The 15,031-nt window shown below is 45.2% G+C and overlaps 1 protein-coding gene across 4 annotated transcripts in view; it reads left to right on the top strand.

Annotated features, from left to right (window-relative positions):
* TMLHE (trimethyllysine hydroxylase, epsilon) overlaps window positions 1–15,031 on the top strand; it is a 223,663-nt gene that overhangs the window by 148,676 nt on the left and 59,956 nt on the right. For all 4 annotated transcript variants that reach the window (XM_085630373.1, XM_085630370.1, XM_085630371.1 and 1 more), the window contains one exon: window positions 3,722–3,841. In XM_085630373.1, coding sequence (XP_085486499.1) covers window positions 3,722–3,841 — 120 coding nt within the window. The remainder of the gene's footprint in view (window positions 1–3,721; window positions 3,842–15,031) is intronic.

The raw sequence follows: 15,031 nt of genomic DNA, 5'->3' as shown, positions 1-15,031 counted from the left end.
GGATACTTCACTGTCGACGTAGTGCGTTAATCTAATTTCTAGAGGATTCTTCACTGTCAAAGTAGTGCTTTAAACCCATTCATAGATGATACTAAATTGTTGAAGCAGTGCTTTAATCCCATTTCTAGAGGATTCTTCACTGTCGAAGCAGTGCTTTAATCCCATTACTAGAGGATACTTCACTGTCGAAGCAGTGCTTTAATCCCATTTCTAGAGGATACTTCACTGTCGAAGTAGTGGTTTAATCCCATTACTAGAGGATAGTTCACTGTTGAAACAGTGCTTTAATCCCATTTCTAGAGGATACTTCACTGTCGAAGCAGTGCTTTAATCCCATTTCTAGAGGATACTTCACTGTCGAAGTAGTGCTTTAATCTTATTGCTAGAGGATACTTCACTGTCAAAGTAGTGCTTTAAACCCATTCCTAGAGGATACTAAACTGTTGAAGTAGTGCTTTAATCCCATTTCTAGACGATACTTCACTGTCGAAGTAGTGCTTTAAACCCATTCCTAGATGAAACTAAACTGTTGAAGCAGTGCTTTAATCCCGTTTCTAGGCGATACTTCACTGTCAAAGTAGTGCTTTAATCCCATTTCTAGACGATACTTCACTGTCGAAGCAGTGCTTTAATCCCATTTCTAGTGGATACTTCACTGTCGCAGTAGGGCTTTAAACCCATTTCTAGAAAATACTTCACTGTCAAAGTAGTGCTTTAATCCCATTTCTAGAGGATACTTCACTGTCGAAGTAGTGCTTTAAACCCACTCCTAGATGATGCTTCACTTTCGAAGTAGTGCTTTAATCCCTTTTCTAGAGGATACTTCACTGTCGAAGTAGTGTGTTAATCCCATTTCTAGAGGATACTTCACTGTTGAAGTAGTGCTTTAATCCCATTTCTAGAGGATACTTCACTGTCAAAGTAGTGCTTTAAACCCATTCCTAGATGATACTAAATTGTTGAAGCAGTGCTTTAATCCCATTTCTAGAGGATTCTTCACTGTCGAAGCAGTAGTTTAATCCCATTACTAGAGGATACTTTACTGTTGAAACAGTGCTTTAATCCCATTTCTAGAGGATACTTCACTGTCGAAGCAGTGCTTTAATCCCATTTCTAGAGGATACTTCACTGTCGAAGTAGTGCTTTAATCCCATTACTAGAGGATAGTTCACCGTTGAAACAGTGCTTTAATCCCATTTCTAGAGGATACTTTACTGTCAAAGCAGTGTTTGAATCCCATTTCTAGAGGATACTTCACTGTCGAAGCAGTGCTTTAATCCCATTTCTAGAGGATACTTCACTGTCGAAGTAGTGCTTTAATCTTATTGCTAGAGGATACTTCACTGTCAAAGTAGTGCTTTAAACCCATTCTCAGAGGATACTAAACTGTTGAAGTAGTGCTTTAATCCCATTTCTAGACGATACTTCACTGTCGAAGTAGTGTTTTAAACCCATTCCTAGATGATACTAAACTGTTGAAGCAGTGCTTTAATCCCGTTTCTAGGCGATACTTCACTGTCAAAGTAGTGCTTTTATCCCATTTCTAGACGATACTTCACTGTCGAAGTAGTGCTTTAAACCCACTCCTAGATGATGCTTCACTGTCAAAGCAGTGCTTTAAACCCATTTCTAGAGGATACTTCAGCGCTGAAGCAGTGTTGGACCCTAATTTGCTGTCAGGCCAATTTGGATTCCTCAATCTTCATGATGTCCTCTAGGCCCCCTCATTGTTTACAGTGTTCTGAGTATCCCTCAGTGATTGTCATGTCTTGTTGGCCAACTCTTTGGTTGGCCTTTTCTTGTTTCCACTTTTATTGTCATGCCCTTTTTGTGCCTTCATTTGAAGTGGTGTCCTGCTCTTTCCCTCGATGTCTTGTTTGGTCCTACTGGTATACCTTATTTGTTGTGATGCCAGTTATTTCTCTCATGTGTTAATCAGTCCTGTTGACTCCTTTACTTGTTATATCCTATTGACTGTGTCTGCTGTTGCAATATCCTGTACATTTCTTAATTTGATATGCATATGTCTTGTTTCTGTCATTTGTTGTAACATCAAGTTAGGCACCTCACTTGTTGTGCTGTCCTGCTGTTCCTCTTAAGTGTTGTGCTGTCCTGCTGTTCCTCTCATGTGTTGTGATGTGCTGTTAGTTTCCTCTTGTGTTGTGATGTTCTGTTGGTTCCCTCATGTGTTGTGATGTCCTGCTGTTCCTCTCATGTGTTGTGATGTTCTGCTGGTTTCCTCTTGTGTTGTGATGTTCTGCTGGTTTCCTCTCATGTGTTGTGATGTTCTGCTGGTTTCCTCTTGTGTTGTGATGTTCTGCTGGTTTCCTCTTGTGTTGTGATGTTCTGTTGGTTCCCTCATGTGTTGTGATGTTCTGTTGGTTCCCTCATGTGTTGTGATGTTCTGTTGGTTCCCTCATGTGTTGTGATGTGCTGTTAGTTTCCTCTTGTGTTTTGATGGCCTGCTGTTCCTCTCTTGTGTTGTGCTGTCCTGCTGGTTCTCTCATGTGTTGTGATGTGCTGTTAGTTTCCTCTTGTGTTGTGCTGTCCTGCTGTTCCTCTCATGTGTTGTGATGTGCTGTTAGTTTCCTCTTGTGTTGTGATGTTCTGTTGGTTCCCTCATGTGTTGTGATGTTCTGTTGGTTCCCTCATGTGTTGTGATGGCCTGCTGTTCCTCTCTTGTGTTGTGATGTTCTGCTGGTTTCCTCTTGTGTTGTGATGTGCTGTTAGTTTCCTCTTGTGTTGTGATGTTCTGTTGGTTCCCTCATGTGTTGTGATGTTCTGTTGGTTCCTTCATGTGTTGTGGTGTTCTGTTGGTTCCTTCATGTGTTGTGGTGTCTTGTTATTTCCCTTCTTGTGTTGTGATGTTCTGTTGGTTCCCTCATGTGTTGTGATGTTCTGCTGGTTCCCTCATGTGTTGTGATGTTCTGCTGGTTCCCTCATGTGTTGTGATGTCCTGTTGGTTTCCTCTTGTGTTGTGATGTCCTGTTGGTTTCCTCAAGTGTTGTGCTGTCCTGCTGGTTTCCTCATGTGTTGTGATGTTCTGTTGGTTCCTTCATGTGTTGAGATGTCCTGTTGGTTTCCTCTTGTGTTGTGATGTCCTGCTGGTTTCCTCTTGTGTTGTGATGTTCTCTTAGTTTCCTCTTGTGTTGTGGTGTCCTGTTAGTTCCTTCATGTGTTGTGATGTCCTGTTGGTTTCCTCTTGTGTTGTGATGTCCTGCTGGTTTCCTCTTGTGTTGTGATGTTCTGTTGGTTTCCTCTTGTGTTGTGATGTTCTGCTGGTTCCCTCGTGTGTTGTGATGTTCTGTTGGTTCCCTCGTGTGTTGTGATGTTCTGTTGGTTCCCTCGTGTGTTGTGGTGTCTTGTTATTTCCCTTCATGTGTTGTGGTGTTCTGTTGGTTCCTTCATGTGTTGTGATGTCCTGCTGGTTTCCTCTTGTGTTGTGGTGTTCTGTTGGTTCCCTCGTGTGTTGTGATGTTCTGTTGGTTCCCTCGTGTGTTGTGATGTTCTGTTGGTTCCCTCATGTGTTGTGATGTTCTGTTGGTTCCCTCTTGTGTTGTGATGTTCTGTTGGTTCCTTCATGTGTTGTGGTGTCTTGTTATTTCCCTTCATGTGTTGTGATCTTCTGTTGGTTCCTGCGTTTATTCTCCTGACCTTTTGCTTCTCTCATTTCGTGTCCTGTGCATTTCCTCATTTCTGCTCCTGTGTTGTTGGTTCTCAGACAGACCATCTTTGGCCAGATGTGGACATTGACCTCAGACTACTCCCGTGGAGACACAGCGTACACAAAGATTGCCCTAGACTGCCACACCGACACCACCTACTTCCAGGAGCCCTGTGGGTAAGTAATACCTCAGACCTTCTTTCATATAAATGTACCGTGGAAGATACACCACCGATTTCAGTGGTTTCAAAGTCAATGGAACACTAAGTGCTAATATAGCGGATACTCACAGTAAATCTGAGAGTATGCGGAGACCCCTGTTGGATCATGTGTTGAGGCTGGCCGAGCATGTGTCCCTCCGGGGTGGCAAGCTACAGGTCTCCTTCATTGAGTAGGGGGTGGGCCATACCAAGAAGAGCGATGATTAAGGGATGAGGAGACAGGTCACATCTCCCTGTATGCAGCCTGCGCAGGTAGGTGGCGATGTACTGCAGATTGAAGGTGATTGGATGACTAGATCAGGGAGGAGGGGTGATAGGGAGGGAGATACACTAGAGACTGAAAGGGGCTGGATGACTGGATCAGGGAGGAGGGGTGATGGGTAGGGGGTGCACTATAGATTGAAAGTGATTGGCTGACTAGAACAGGTAAGCGGGGTGATGGGGAGGCAGATGCACAAGAGATTGAAAGTAATTGGATGACTTGATCTGGGAGGAGGGGTGATGGGCAGGCGGATGCACAAGAGATTGAAAGTGATTGGATGACTTGATCTGGGAGGAGGGGTGATGGGCAAGCGGATGCACAAGAGATTGAAAGTGATTGGATGACTTGATCTGGGAGGAGGGGTGATGGGCAGGCGGATGCACAAGAGATTGAAAGTGATTGGATGACTTGATCTTGGAGGAGGGGTGATGGGCAGGCGGATGCACAAGACATTGAAAGTGATTTGCTGACTTAATATGGGAGGAGGGGGGTTGGTGGGGAGGGTTTATGTTCATGTTTCGCCTATGATGGTTTTTCAGCCGGGTATAGGTGAGGAACCAGGTACCAATAGGAACGATGTATCTGTAGCACACCTGGTGTGAACTTTGTATTATACTGCTCTTTTGAAAACTGGCAATAAACAGAGTTTCACATCTAGAAATATATAGCGTAAAAAATGTGTTGAATCAGTGCAATGAATGGAGGTCAGCATTCGCCTCTTCTTTGTCCCTGTTTACTAAACTCATCTAGGGTGCTCGTGCATGCGCTGGGCTAAGTCGCTGCTTAGATCATCGTTGAAACCCTAGAAAGAGGCGTGGATCACATTATCAACCGAGTTAGAACAGTAACCTTTCCAGTGGCCTCAAAGAGAATGTCTCTAACTCTGGAGCCAGCACCTGGAGTAGCAGAAACGTGTCTACTTCATCCTGATGTGAGACACTCGGGGAAGGCAAACATATGTTGATTGGATGGCTAGTTAACTTCATGTTCGAGGCATATGAGCTGCAGATCGAACACTTTGCATTAGATCGCCATCTGGTGTTGGGCTTGGATGCTTGCACCTTGTTGTAGTCTTGGAAGAAGTCTTTGTAGTCACGAGATAGGTGACTCCTCCCTTGGACGTTAGTGCGTATGGGCATCGACTCCATCCTCAGATTGTTTTTTTCTGCCATTGGGTTCGGATGCAACTTTTGCGCACCTGTTCGAAACTTCATCTTCAAACTTTTCGACGCGCAAAACTTTCTCTAATTCTTCGGAATTGACTTTGAACGTCTAAATCTTTGACGCACCTTTCATCAGCTCAATTCCAATCGTCAACGCGGGCCGTTGGGCCTATCAACGCCGTAAAGGCCTACGGCTCATGGAAAGGACGCCATTCAAAAAATGCCCCCAGTGTGGAGCAAAGTTCCCACACAGTGACCATCACAAGGTCTGTAACCTGTGCCTCTCGCCAGAACATGACGAGTCCAACTGCCAAGCCTGCGCCTCTTTTCGAACGAAAAAGACTATCCGAGATCGTTGGGCCCGACGACACATCATGGTGGAGAGATCAGCTCTGGAACCAGTGGACATCTTCGACGAAGGCCCATATGTCCCAGAGGAAGATTCCGAAGACCTGGAAATCGTGTCAGAGGCAGAAGACTCAGACGACCCCATCACTCCTGGTCAACAAGTGAGTACAACTGCCCACCACCAAAACAGAAGGCACTGGTCAAGACTTCGCCTGTTGGCCCCAGTCACGACCGAAAACACACTTCAGAAGCCCCGCCTCCGGGCCGGGCTCTGAAGAAGAAAGACAAGCCTTCCGGTAGCTCGGGACCGAGCAAACCACATGTAATAGTTCCACAGGCGCCTTTGGTACCGAAGCCAAAAGAACACTTGGTTCCAAAATCGGCTCTGAATACTTTGACGCCAAAAGACAAACCGGCCCCGAACACCTTGAGGCCGATAGACAAACCGGCTCTGGACACTTCCAAGCCTAAAGATCACATTTCGGCTCCAAAACCCAAACCCTCGGAACCGAAAAACAAGCCAAAGGATTCTACCACACCTCTTAAGGCCAAGGAGCAGAAACCTCAGCCCCGCTCGGAATCGAAAAAATCGGTGCCGAAAGCGGTTATCGAGGAAGAGGAACTTTTTCCTCCGAATCCTGTCGATCCCAAATGGAAAAAGATCTACATTCATCCCAAAACAGGACATGTCACAACTGTGCCATGCAAAAAGAGAAAGCTAGATACAGCACACACCCCTCCAGTGTCCGTGAAGAAGAGGGACTGTGCCACTTCACCCATACCACCTTCTTCTCGTATCCTTCCTTCTAATCCCGTTCCTCCCCCTAAACCTGTTACACCACCTCTGCCTGTAACCTCTCCACCACATACACCACCACCACATGATGATGATGACGATGACTTAGGGGGAGAGGGAGATCCTAATGACCTGTTCAACGATCCAAAGGACACACCACAAGATGATTGGGATGATTACAATGACCCAAAAGATCCATCAGACCTCCCAAGCCCCCAACCATACCCAACAAAACCATCTCCCCAGACGACAACATTGGTTTTGGACAACTTATCAATAGGGCTGCTGTTTTTCACAGTGTGTACATGCACTCAGACACAACAGAGGAGGATTTTCTTCTAGATACGTTTGAACAGTCCCAAACGATTGTACAAATCTTACCAATTATTAAAGGGGTCATCAAACATGCCCCTGACATATTCAAAGATCCTATACGAGCCAGGATTCTTAATCCTAGAATCGATAAAAAATATAGACCTACCCCTGACGACCCTGTGTACATCAAAGGACAGCTGCCTTTAGATTCATTAGTAGTTTCCAACGCTAGGAAACACGCCAATTCACAAACATCCGGGGATGCACCACCCCGATAAAGAATCTAAATTGCTAGATGCATCTGGCAAAAGGGTAGCTGCGCAAGCGGCCAATCATTGGCGCATAGCCAACACGCAAGCACTGCTGGCTAGATATGAAAGGGCCCATTATGACCAGCTGGAAACCCTATTACAGCATTTGCCTGACCAATACAAAACTCAGGCGAATGATCTAATACAAGAGGGCAAATTAATAACAAACACCTCAATTAAATATGCCCTTGATGCAGCAGACACTGCCTCTAGTTCCATTAGTACTAGTGTACTGCTCAGACGACATGCCTGGCTACGCATTTTAGGCTTTAAGCAAGAGGTCCAAACAACCATTCTCAACTAGCCGTTCAATCAAGAACAATTTTTTTGACCGGCTGTGGACACTGCTCTTGAAAAAATGAAAAAGGACAGAGACTGCTAAGTCCATGGGAGCGCTACAGTCTCCTCACACACGTGGCTCCTTTCGTTGCTCCTTTTATAGAGGAGCCTCCAAAAACGTCGGTGCAGACATCTCATCTTCGTTCAAAAATACGACTCAAACATCCCCCAACAGAGGATATTTTAGAGGAGGATACTGGGGGAATAACAACAAAGGGAGAGGCCGAGGTAACAATAGCACTCGCACCACCCCTGCTAATAAACACTGACTTCCCTCCACTCCCCCCAGACCATTCCACTCAGGTCGGGGGATGATTATCACAGTTCCTACCTGTCTGGAACTCCATCACAACAGACAAGTGGGTAATACAGATTATCCAGTATGGTTACTGCTTGGAACTTACAGATACCCCCCCAAACATACCACCCAAGCAACGTCCAATGTCCACAGTACATCTGACACTTTTAAAACAAGAAGTTCTCTCACTGCTTCAAAAGCAAGCCATAGAGCCAGTCCCCTTACTACATCAGGGAACAGGGGTTTACTCGCTGTATTTCCAAATCCCCAAAAAGGATGGGACACTGAGACCAATACTCGATCTCAAACCCCTCAATCTGTATATACACTCTGATCATTTTCATATGATAACTCTACAACAAGTGCTTCCACTGCTGCAACAAGGAGACTTCCTTTCCACACTTGAGTCACCACCGCACCCAGAGTATTCACGAAGTGCCTTGCAGTGGTAGCAGCACACTTAAGGAGACAACAAATCCATGTCTTCCCATATCTGGATGACTGACTAATAAAAGCCAAGTCATTCAACCAGTGTGTTCAACACACTCATCAAACCATCCAAACATTGCACAACTTGGGATTCACAGTCAACTACACCAAGTTGCATCTCCAGCCCTCTCATATACACCAATATCTGAGGGCCACAATAAACACTTCCACAGCTGTAGCATATCCCAGTCCAGCCAGGATAGCCAGTATACAAGCCCTCATCACCCAAATTTCAAACCCAACACTCTCTCCCAGCCATAGTGTGTATTTTGCTCATAGGCATGATGGCATCTTGCATATTTATTGTACTTTATGCAAGACTTCAAATGCGCCCCTTACAAGAATGTCTAGCACATCAGTTGAATCAGGCTCAAGGACAACTTACAGATCTGGTGTTGGTGAACAGCCACACACATCGCTCTCTGCAGTGGTGGAACACAACAAACGTATCCAAAGGGCGGCCGTTCCTCGAACCTGTTCCACAGATAGTACTAGCAACAGACGCATCACTCACAGGATGGGGAGCCCATCTCCTCAATCACACAACTCAAGGTAAATGGACCACTCAAAAAGTGCTCCATATCAATCATCTAGAACTGCTAGCAATATTCCCAGCACTAAATTCGTTCCAACTACATGTGCAGAACAAGGCTGTCCTGATCCGGACAGACAACATGACAGCCATGTATTACATACAGAAACAAGGAGGCACACATTATCTGCAGCTGTCCCAGCTTGCACAGAACATTTGGAGATGGGCTATCCCACAAAACATATACCTGCTTGCACAACACCTTCTAGGAGTTCACAATCAGATTGCGGATCTGTTAAGTCAACAGACACAGCAGATTCATGAATGGGGGCTACATCCCACAGTTCTTCTACCATTTTTCCAGATGTGGGGCCAACCAGACATAGATCTGTTTGCCACACACGAAAACGCAAAATGCCCAACCTCCGCCACCAGGTTTCCACACCCGTTGTCCAAGGGCAATGCGATATAGATGAACTGGTCAGGCAGATTTGCCTACGCTTTTCCGCCACTCCCACAGATTCCCCTAGTGGTACGCAAGCTCCGACAATAGTCTCTCAAAATGATCCTGGTAGCTCTCACATGGGCACGCCAACCGTGGTTCACGACCCTGTTGGAACTCTCAGTAGTTCAACACCAAAAACTACGCCTCTCCCCATCCCTACTAATGCAGAACCATGGAGAGATAAGGCATCCCGATCCAGGTCAGCTGAATCTGGCAATTTGGCTCCTGAAGTCCTAGATTTCGGTTATCTTAACCTTCCACCAGACTGTATGAACATCATTAAAGAAGCCAGGCGCCCTACCACTAGAGCTTGCTATGTGGCAAAATGGAAGAGGTTTGCCATTTACTGCACTAACAATATTATCGATCCACTGAATGCGTCCATTCAAGACATCATTTGCTACTTACTACATTTGCAAAGATGTAATTTAGCATATTCATCCATACGTTTACATCTAGCAGCACTTGCTGCTTATTTACAAAACAGACAACACTTGTCACTTTTTAGGGTCCCAGCAATTAAAGCCTTTATGGAGGGCCTTAAAAGAATAATTTCTCCCAGATTACCACCCTCTCCGGTGTGGAATCTAAACATTGTACTTACTAGGCTCATGGGACCCCCATTTGAACCTCTACATAAATGTGAACTTCTGTTCCTTACATGGAAAGTAGCTTTCCTTATTGCAATCACCTCTCTCAGAAGAGTAAGTGAGATCCAGGCTTTAACCGTACAAGAACCTTTCTTACAAATGCATCGTAACAAAGTGGTTCTCAGAACAAACCCAACATTCCTTCCTAAAGTCGTCTCTGCATTTCATCTTAACCAATCGGTGGAGTTACCGGCATTTTTTCAAAACCCAGACCCCGTAGCAGAGAGAGCTCTTCACCCACTAGACGTCAAAAGAGCCCTACTTTATTACAATGACAGGACTAAATCCTTTCGGAAAACAAAACAATTGTTTGTAGCCTTCTCCCCACCTCATAAAGGTAACCCCATCTCCAAAGCTGGGATTGCAAAGTGGATCCAAATATGCTACCACAAGGCTAAACGCACATTAACAATTTACCCTAGAGCGCATTCCACACGCAAACTAGGGGCTTCCATGGCATTCTTAGGGAACATTCCCCTAGAAGACATTTGTAAGGCAGCAACATGGTCTACCACACACACCTTCACTAAACACTATTGTGTTGATGTGCAGGCCAAGCAACAAGCTTCTGTAGGCCAAGCTGTTCTTAAAACATTCTTTCAAACTACTGCAACCGTTACAGGTGACCACCGCTAGGGGAGACACTGCTATTCAGTCTATGCAAAGTGTCGATCTGCAGCTCATATGCCGCGAATGGAAAATGCTACTTACCAGCATGCATCTGTTCTTGGCATGTAGAGCTGCAGATCTGCACATGCCCACCCACCTCCCCGGGACCTGTATCTGTTCCAGTACTATCTTATTTAGATATACACACATGGACATCTTTTTCTTTTCTACTAACTCCATCATTTCCCATCATGGCGAAAAACAATCTGAGGATGGAGTCGATGCCCATGCGCACTATCGTCCAAGGGAGGAGTCACCTATCTCGTGACTACAAAGACTTCTTCCAAGACAACAACAAGGTGCAAGCATCCGAGCCCAACACCAGATAGCGATCTAATGCAAAGTGTGCGGATCGGCAGCTTTACATGCCAAAAACAGATGCATACTGGTAAGTAGCATTTTCCTTTTAGGTCTTGGCTACAGGCTGCTACAGCTACCTGTTGACAGAACTTTTGTTTCCAGTACATCACAAGTTTTTCATGTGGGCTTTGGTTTAGCCCCTTCCTCTTGATTGGATGGCTCTGTTGTCTCTCTCTCTCATCTCTGCTCCTGATTGAATGGCTTTCCTCTCTAGTCTTGTGGTTGTTGCGCGTAAGAGCTTTTCAGCCTCACATTGTTCTAATTGGATGGGCTGTATCCTTCCACTGTAGACTTGAGGGGAGTCTTTTCAGGGCAGGCTAAACAGCTTTAGGTTTGTTGCCATATTTATTGTAATGACTACATATGCTATCCTTCCTATTCAGGTGAAAAGGGATTTCGGTGTGTCTTCTTCAGACACTGAAGGCTGAATAGTCACTCTGAAGATGGATCTTCTCCCAGGTCATCATTCAGAGTGAGGGAGTGGTTCTGCCTGCTTCAGTCATTGCACTGCTGGCAGTGTGGGTCAAACTGAAAGTATGCCAGGTTTACCCTATACGTGCTGTACGTTGGATATCCTTTATTTATTTAGAACACTGCATTCACCTTAAAAATAATGTAGCTCTCCCCAAAGTATGGCTGCCGCAGCCCTTTTCTGTGATTGGCTAATTCAATGTGAGTGACAGCATTCTGCCCTTTCACAAGGAGCACATTCAGGTACACTCTAGTTCACATAAACACCAAGGTCTAGTAGGGCAATGTGTGCGTTTTTAGACCAAGAAATACTTTTGCCTTTAGTCAATGTGCCTTTTAGATTGAAGAAGTCCCAACAGTTCCCCAGCAACAATGCTTTGCAAATACCATGACAAAAGAAAACAAGCAGACAAATCCAGATGGCTGGCTCTAATGACAGACCTATTAGATTTGTAATGCTGGTTTAAGCCACATGTTTGGCATTAAAGGCCATTTGTTACTGCCATGAGAAGGGCTCCCTTCACCGAGGGTGTGACATTTTTGGTAAATTGTGGGATGTTTATTGCGCACAGGAACGCAGCCATCTGAACACTGCAAGGTCACAGAACAGCAGTCAACGTGTTGAAATGTTAACTTTTGTGAGGAACCCTGAGTTACTTGCTGACTTTCTTTCGCTTATCCAAGTGCTGAGAACACGATTTCTACATCCCATTCTACGCTTAAATATTATCTTGTCAGCATTTCCTACTTCTCTTGGGCGTCTCATTAATGTAAGTGACTGAGAGCACTTTTAATGAACCCTTCTGTGACGAGGATGGTTGCACACGGATAGAGGTGTCCAGAGAGAATGTATTAACAAGCATTGGCATAGCCAATAGGTCTCGCTTTTGGGACCTTGTAAGTATTTAGTTATGCAGCACAATAGCCTTGGTGCAACAACATCAACTGTTGCAAGGCTAAACATTTATAAGGTCCCACAGGCGAGACCTATTGGCTATGCCAATGCTTGTTTGTGGAAGTATGGACAAGCATTTGTTGATCACAGGAGTATTAATATGATTACTCACACTTAAAAGAATGATGCTATGCCAAAGACACCTTGTGACTAAACCCTGGATAATGGTTGCCATCAGAAGTGGCATTGTAAAGCCTGAAATATATCGACTAATGCTCAACAATGAGTGGTGCTCTGCAGACAGCCCCTTGAAAAGAAAAAAAGCGCAAAAGTGTTTTTGTAATAAAGCGAGTGCGGAGAAAGAAACATCGGGTGGGGAGAGGAAAACATCGGGTGTGCTGAGGCGTATCAAAGGGATGCTCATCTTTGCACATATGTGCCCTTACGTTGTCTCGCACATAACAATAACTTGTACAACATGGACACTGCAAGCTGAATACAACTACTGAATACTCCCCAAAAATCATGTGAAGGCCGAAATGTGACAGCAGGGTTTCAGGTGGTGCAATACGCAGGAATAAAGGACCGAAGATCTGCGCTGCGTACTTGAAAGTGCACAGACTTCCATACTGCTGTGGCATTCTGCTGCTCATTTCTACTCGCCACAGAAGTCTGTTTTCTTCCCAGTCCGCCCCCCATTTCATAGCAGGAGACAACCATCGCAATGACTGTCCCTTAGCAGCATGTCATGGCAAAACAGAAAGCGATCCGGCGTTTGTAGCAGTGTGTATTACAGAATGGGATGTTTAAAGCAGACTCTGTGTGAGCTACGTTTTTTGTGATAAGAGACTGTTACTCAGCTGAGAGACACCAGAGGGAAGTAGCAGCTGGTGCTGGCTCCTGGTGGAACTTTATTATAGGCAAAGGTTGGACTAGCCTGTGGGAACAGCAAGAGCTGCCCGTGCCCTGGATGATGTGGCTGGAAACACTGTGCAGAGAGAATCCATTCACAGTCATTGGATATGGGGAGGCGGAGGGGGTGCGGGAAGAATGGGCTGCTGAAACAATACAGCCGGGTGGGAAGGGGGCATGAGAGGCAAAAAGCAAAGGAGAGAGAGGAACACAGGCAGAGCTCTACACAAGAGAGACAGCTGATAATAAATCTGTACTTAGGGCTTAATAAATACGTTGAGTAAATAGAGAGATTAGACGGAGGGGAGGGGAGGTTTTGAGGAAAAAAACAGGGATGGGAGGGAGGGTAGAAGAAACAGAGTGTATGGGAATAAGTTAAATAAGGGGGAAAAAACCGATGCAGCCAGCGTTGAACGGATCATAGCTCCGATATAGTATCTGGATGCCGGCACGAACAGCAGTTAACATTTAGATTTTGGAAGATTTCTGGCAGTATTTCTAATTTCAAAGCCTACAAATCACATGAAATCATTAGAAAAACTGCATGCTGCCCATTACTTGTTAACTTATGGTCTCCATAAAACATGCATGGGCCCTGTGCCGACTGTAAGCAAGCGCCTACAAGTCTCAGCATGCATGCGCCGTCCTTTTTAAGCAATCGGGGAGGAACGCACCACACGTCACGCGCCATTTGCCAGTCGGGAATGCACTATAAGCTACTTCGAGTGCTAACAAACATTTGGAAATCTAAAGTTAAAAAACGAGGCCGATTCTTTCTAAGAGTCTAGCATGAAAAAAGAGAGATCCCGCTGTAGGAAAATAATCATCTCTGCAGCTCTTGCTTAACCACGGATAACAAAACACAGATGTTTCACTTCAAAACCACTAGAATCACAAGCATTGGCCGCGCGGCCATGAAAGTAATGCAGCCGCGTAGCCGCGAAAGTGATCGCCATGCACTTAATGACCCGTGACACAGATGGCGGCTGCACGCGTGCACGCGCGCGTAACCGCAAGCTTGAGGCCAGCAAAAGCCTGTGGTATCACTTTCAAAACCCACTTACTAAATGTCTCGCAGAGCAGCGCAGACCTAAAAAGTATTGCTGATCAAAAGAAACGCCCCAGCCAATCAGCAAGAGACCAAGTGATATGAGTGGCAGCCTCACATACATTCCATATTCCACATTCTCAACTCTCTCAGTTCCTTAGTAAATATTCTATTCAATAAACATTGGTCAACAATATAAAGAAAGATAAAGATATTACACCTTCACACTTTGTGGAAACCATCTCAAGACCCGCTGGAAGTGTGAAGTTAAAACTTTCCTATTCTTGCTGCCCACTCAACAACCTTGACAAACATGATACACGTTGCATGTCCGCAAAGCTGTGACAGTCTCCGGGTCCTCGCCGTTGAACCTGGCGGGTTCCAGTACCAAATGGAGGTTGGTTCCCCTAACAAAGATGCTCTTTCATTATTGTTGTATTCAGGTGCTCTCTAGAACGCTCAGCCTTTGTAGGAGCCGGAGAGAGATGTGGGGTCCATTATGTGCACCTCAGTTGTAGTTTTTTGATGTGAACAGACGCCATGTGTGGAATTGTTCACAAAGCACAAATAGGACCTTCAACTTTTCTGAGGATTTTTGAAAACAAATTGTTTTGTTTCATAGATAAATCAGTGATTAGCTTCTCACTTGCAGATAGATTCAAATGTGAGATGTATGTGTTACCACAATAATAATCGTTTGTGTAGAACCGAATAAAGTTTTGATACCCGCCAGCTCCGCCGCCCTCGCCACAGTCCCCCGCATCCGAAGAGCGACCTCCGGCG

This window comes from Triturus cristatus, chromosome 10 (assembly GCF_964204655.1).
Source record: "Triturus cristatus chromosome 10, aTriCri1.1, whole genome shotgun sequence".
Lineage (NCBI taxonomy): Eukaryota > Metazoa > Chordata > Amphibia > Caudata > Salamandridae > Triturus > Triturus cristatus.
Note: the sequence above shows the minus strand (reverse complement) of the source record. Positions and strands in the feature narration are given on the sequence as shown.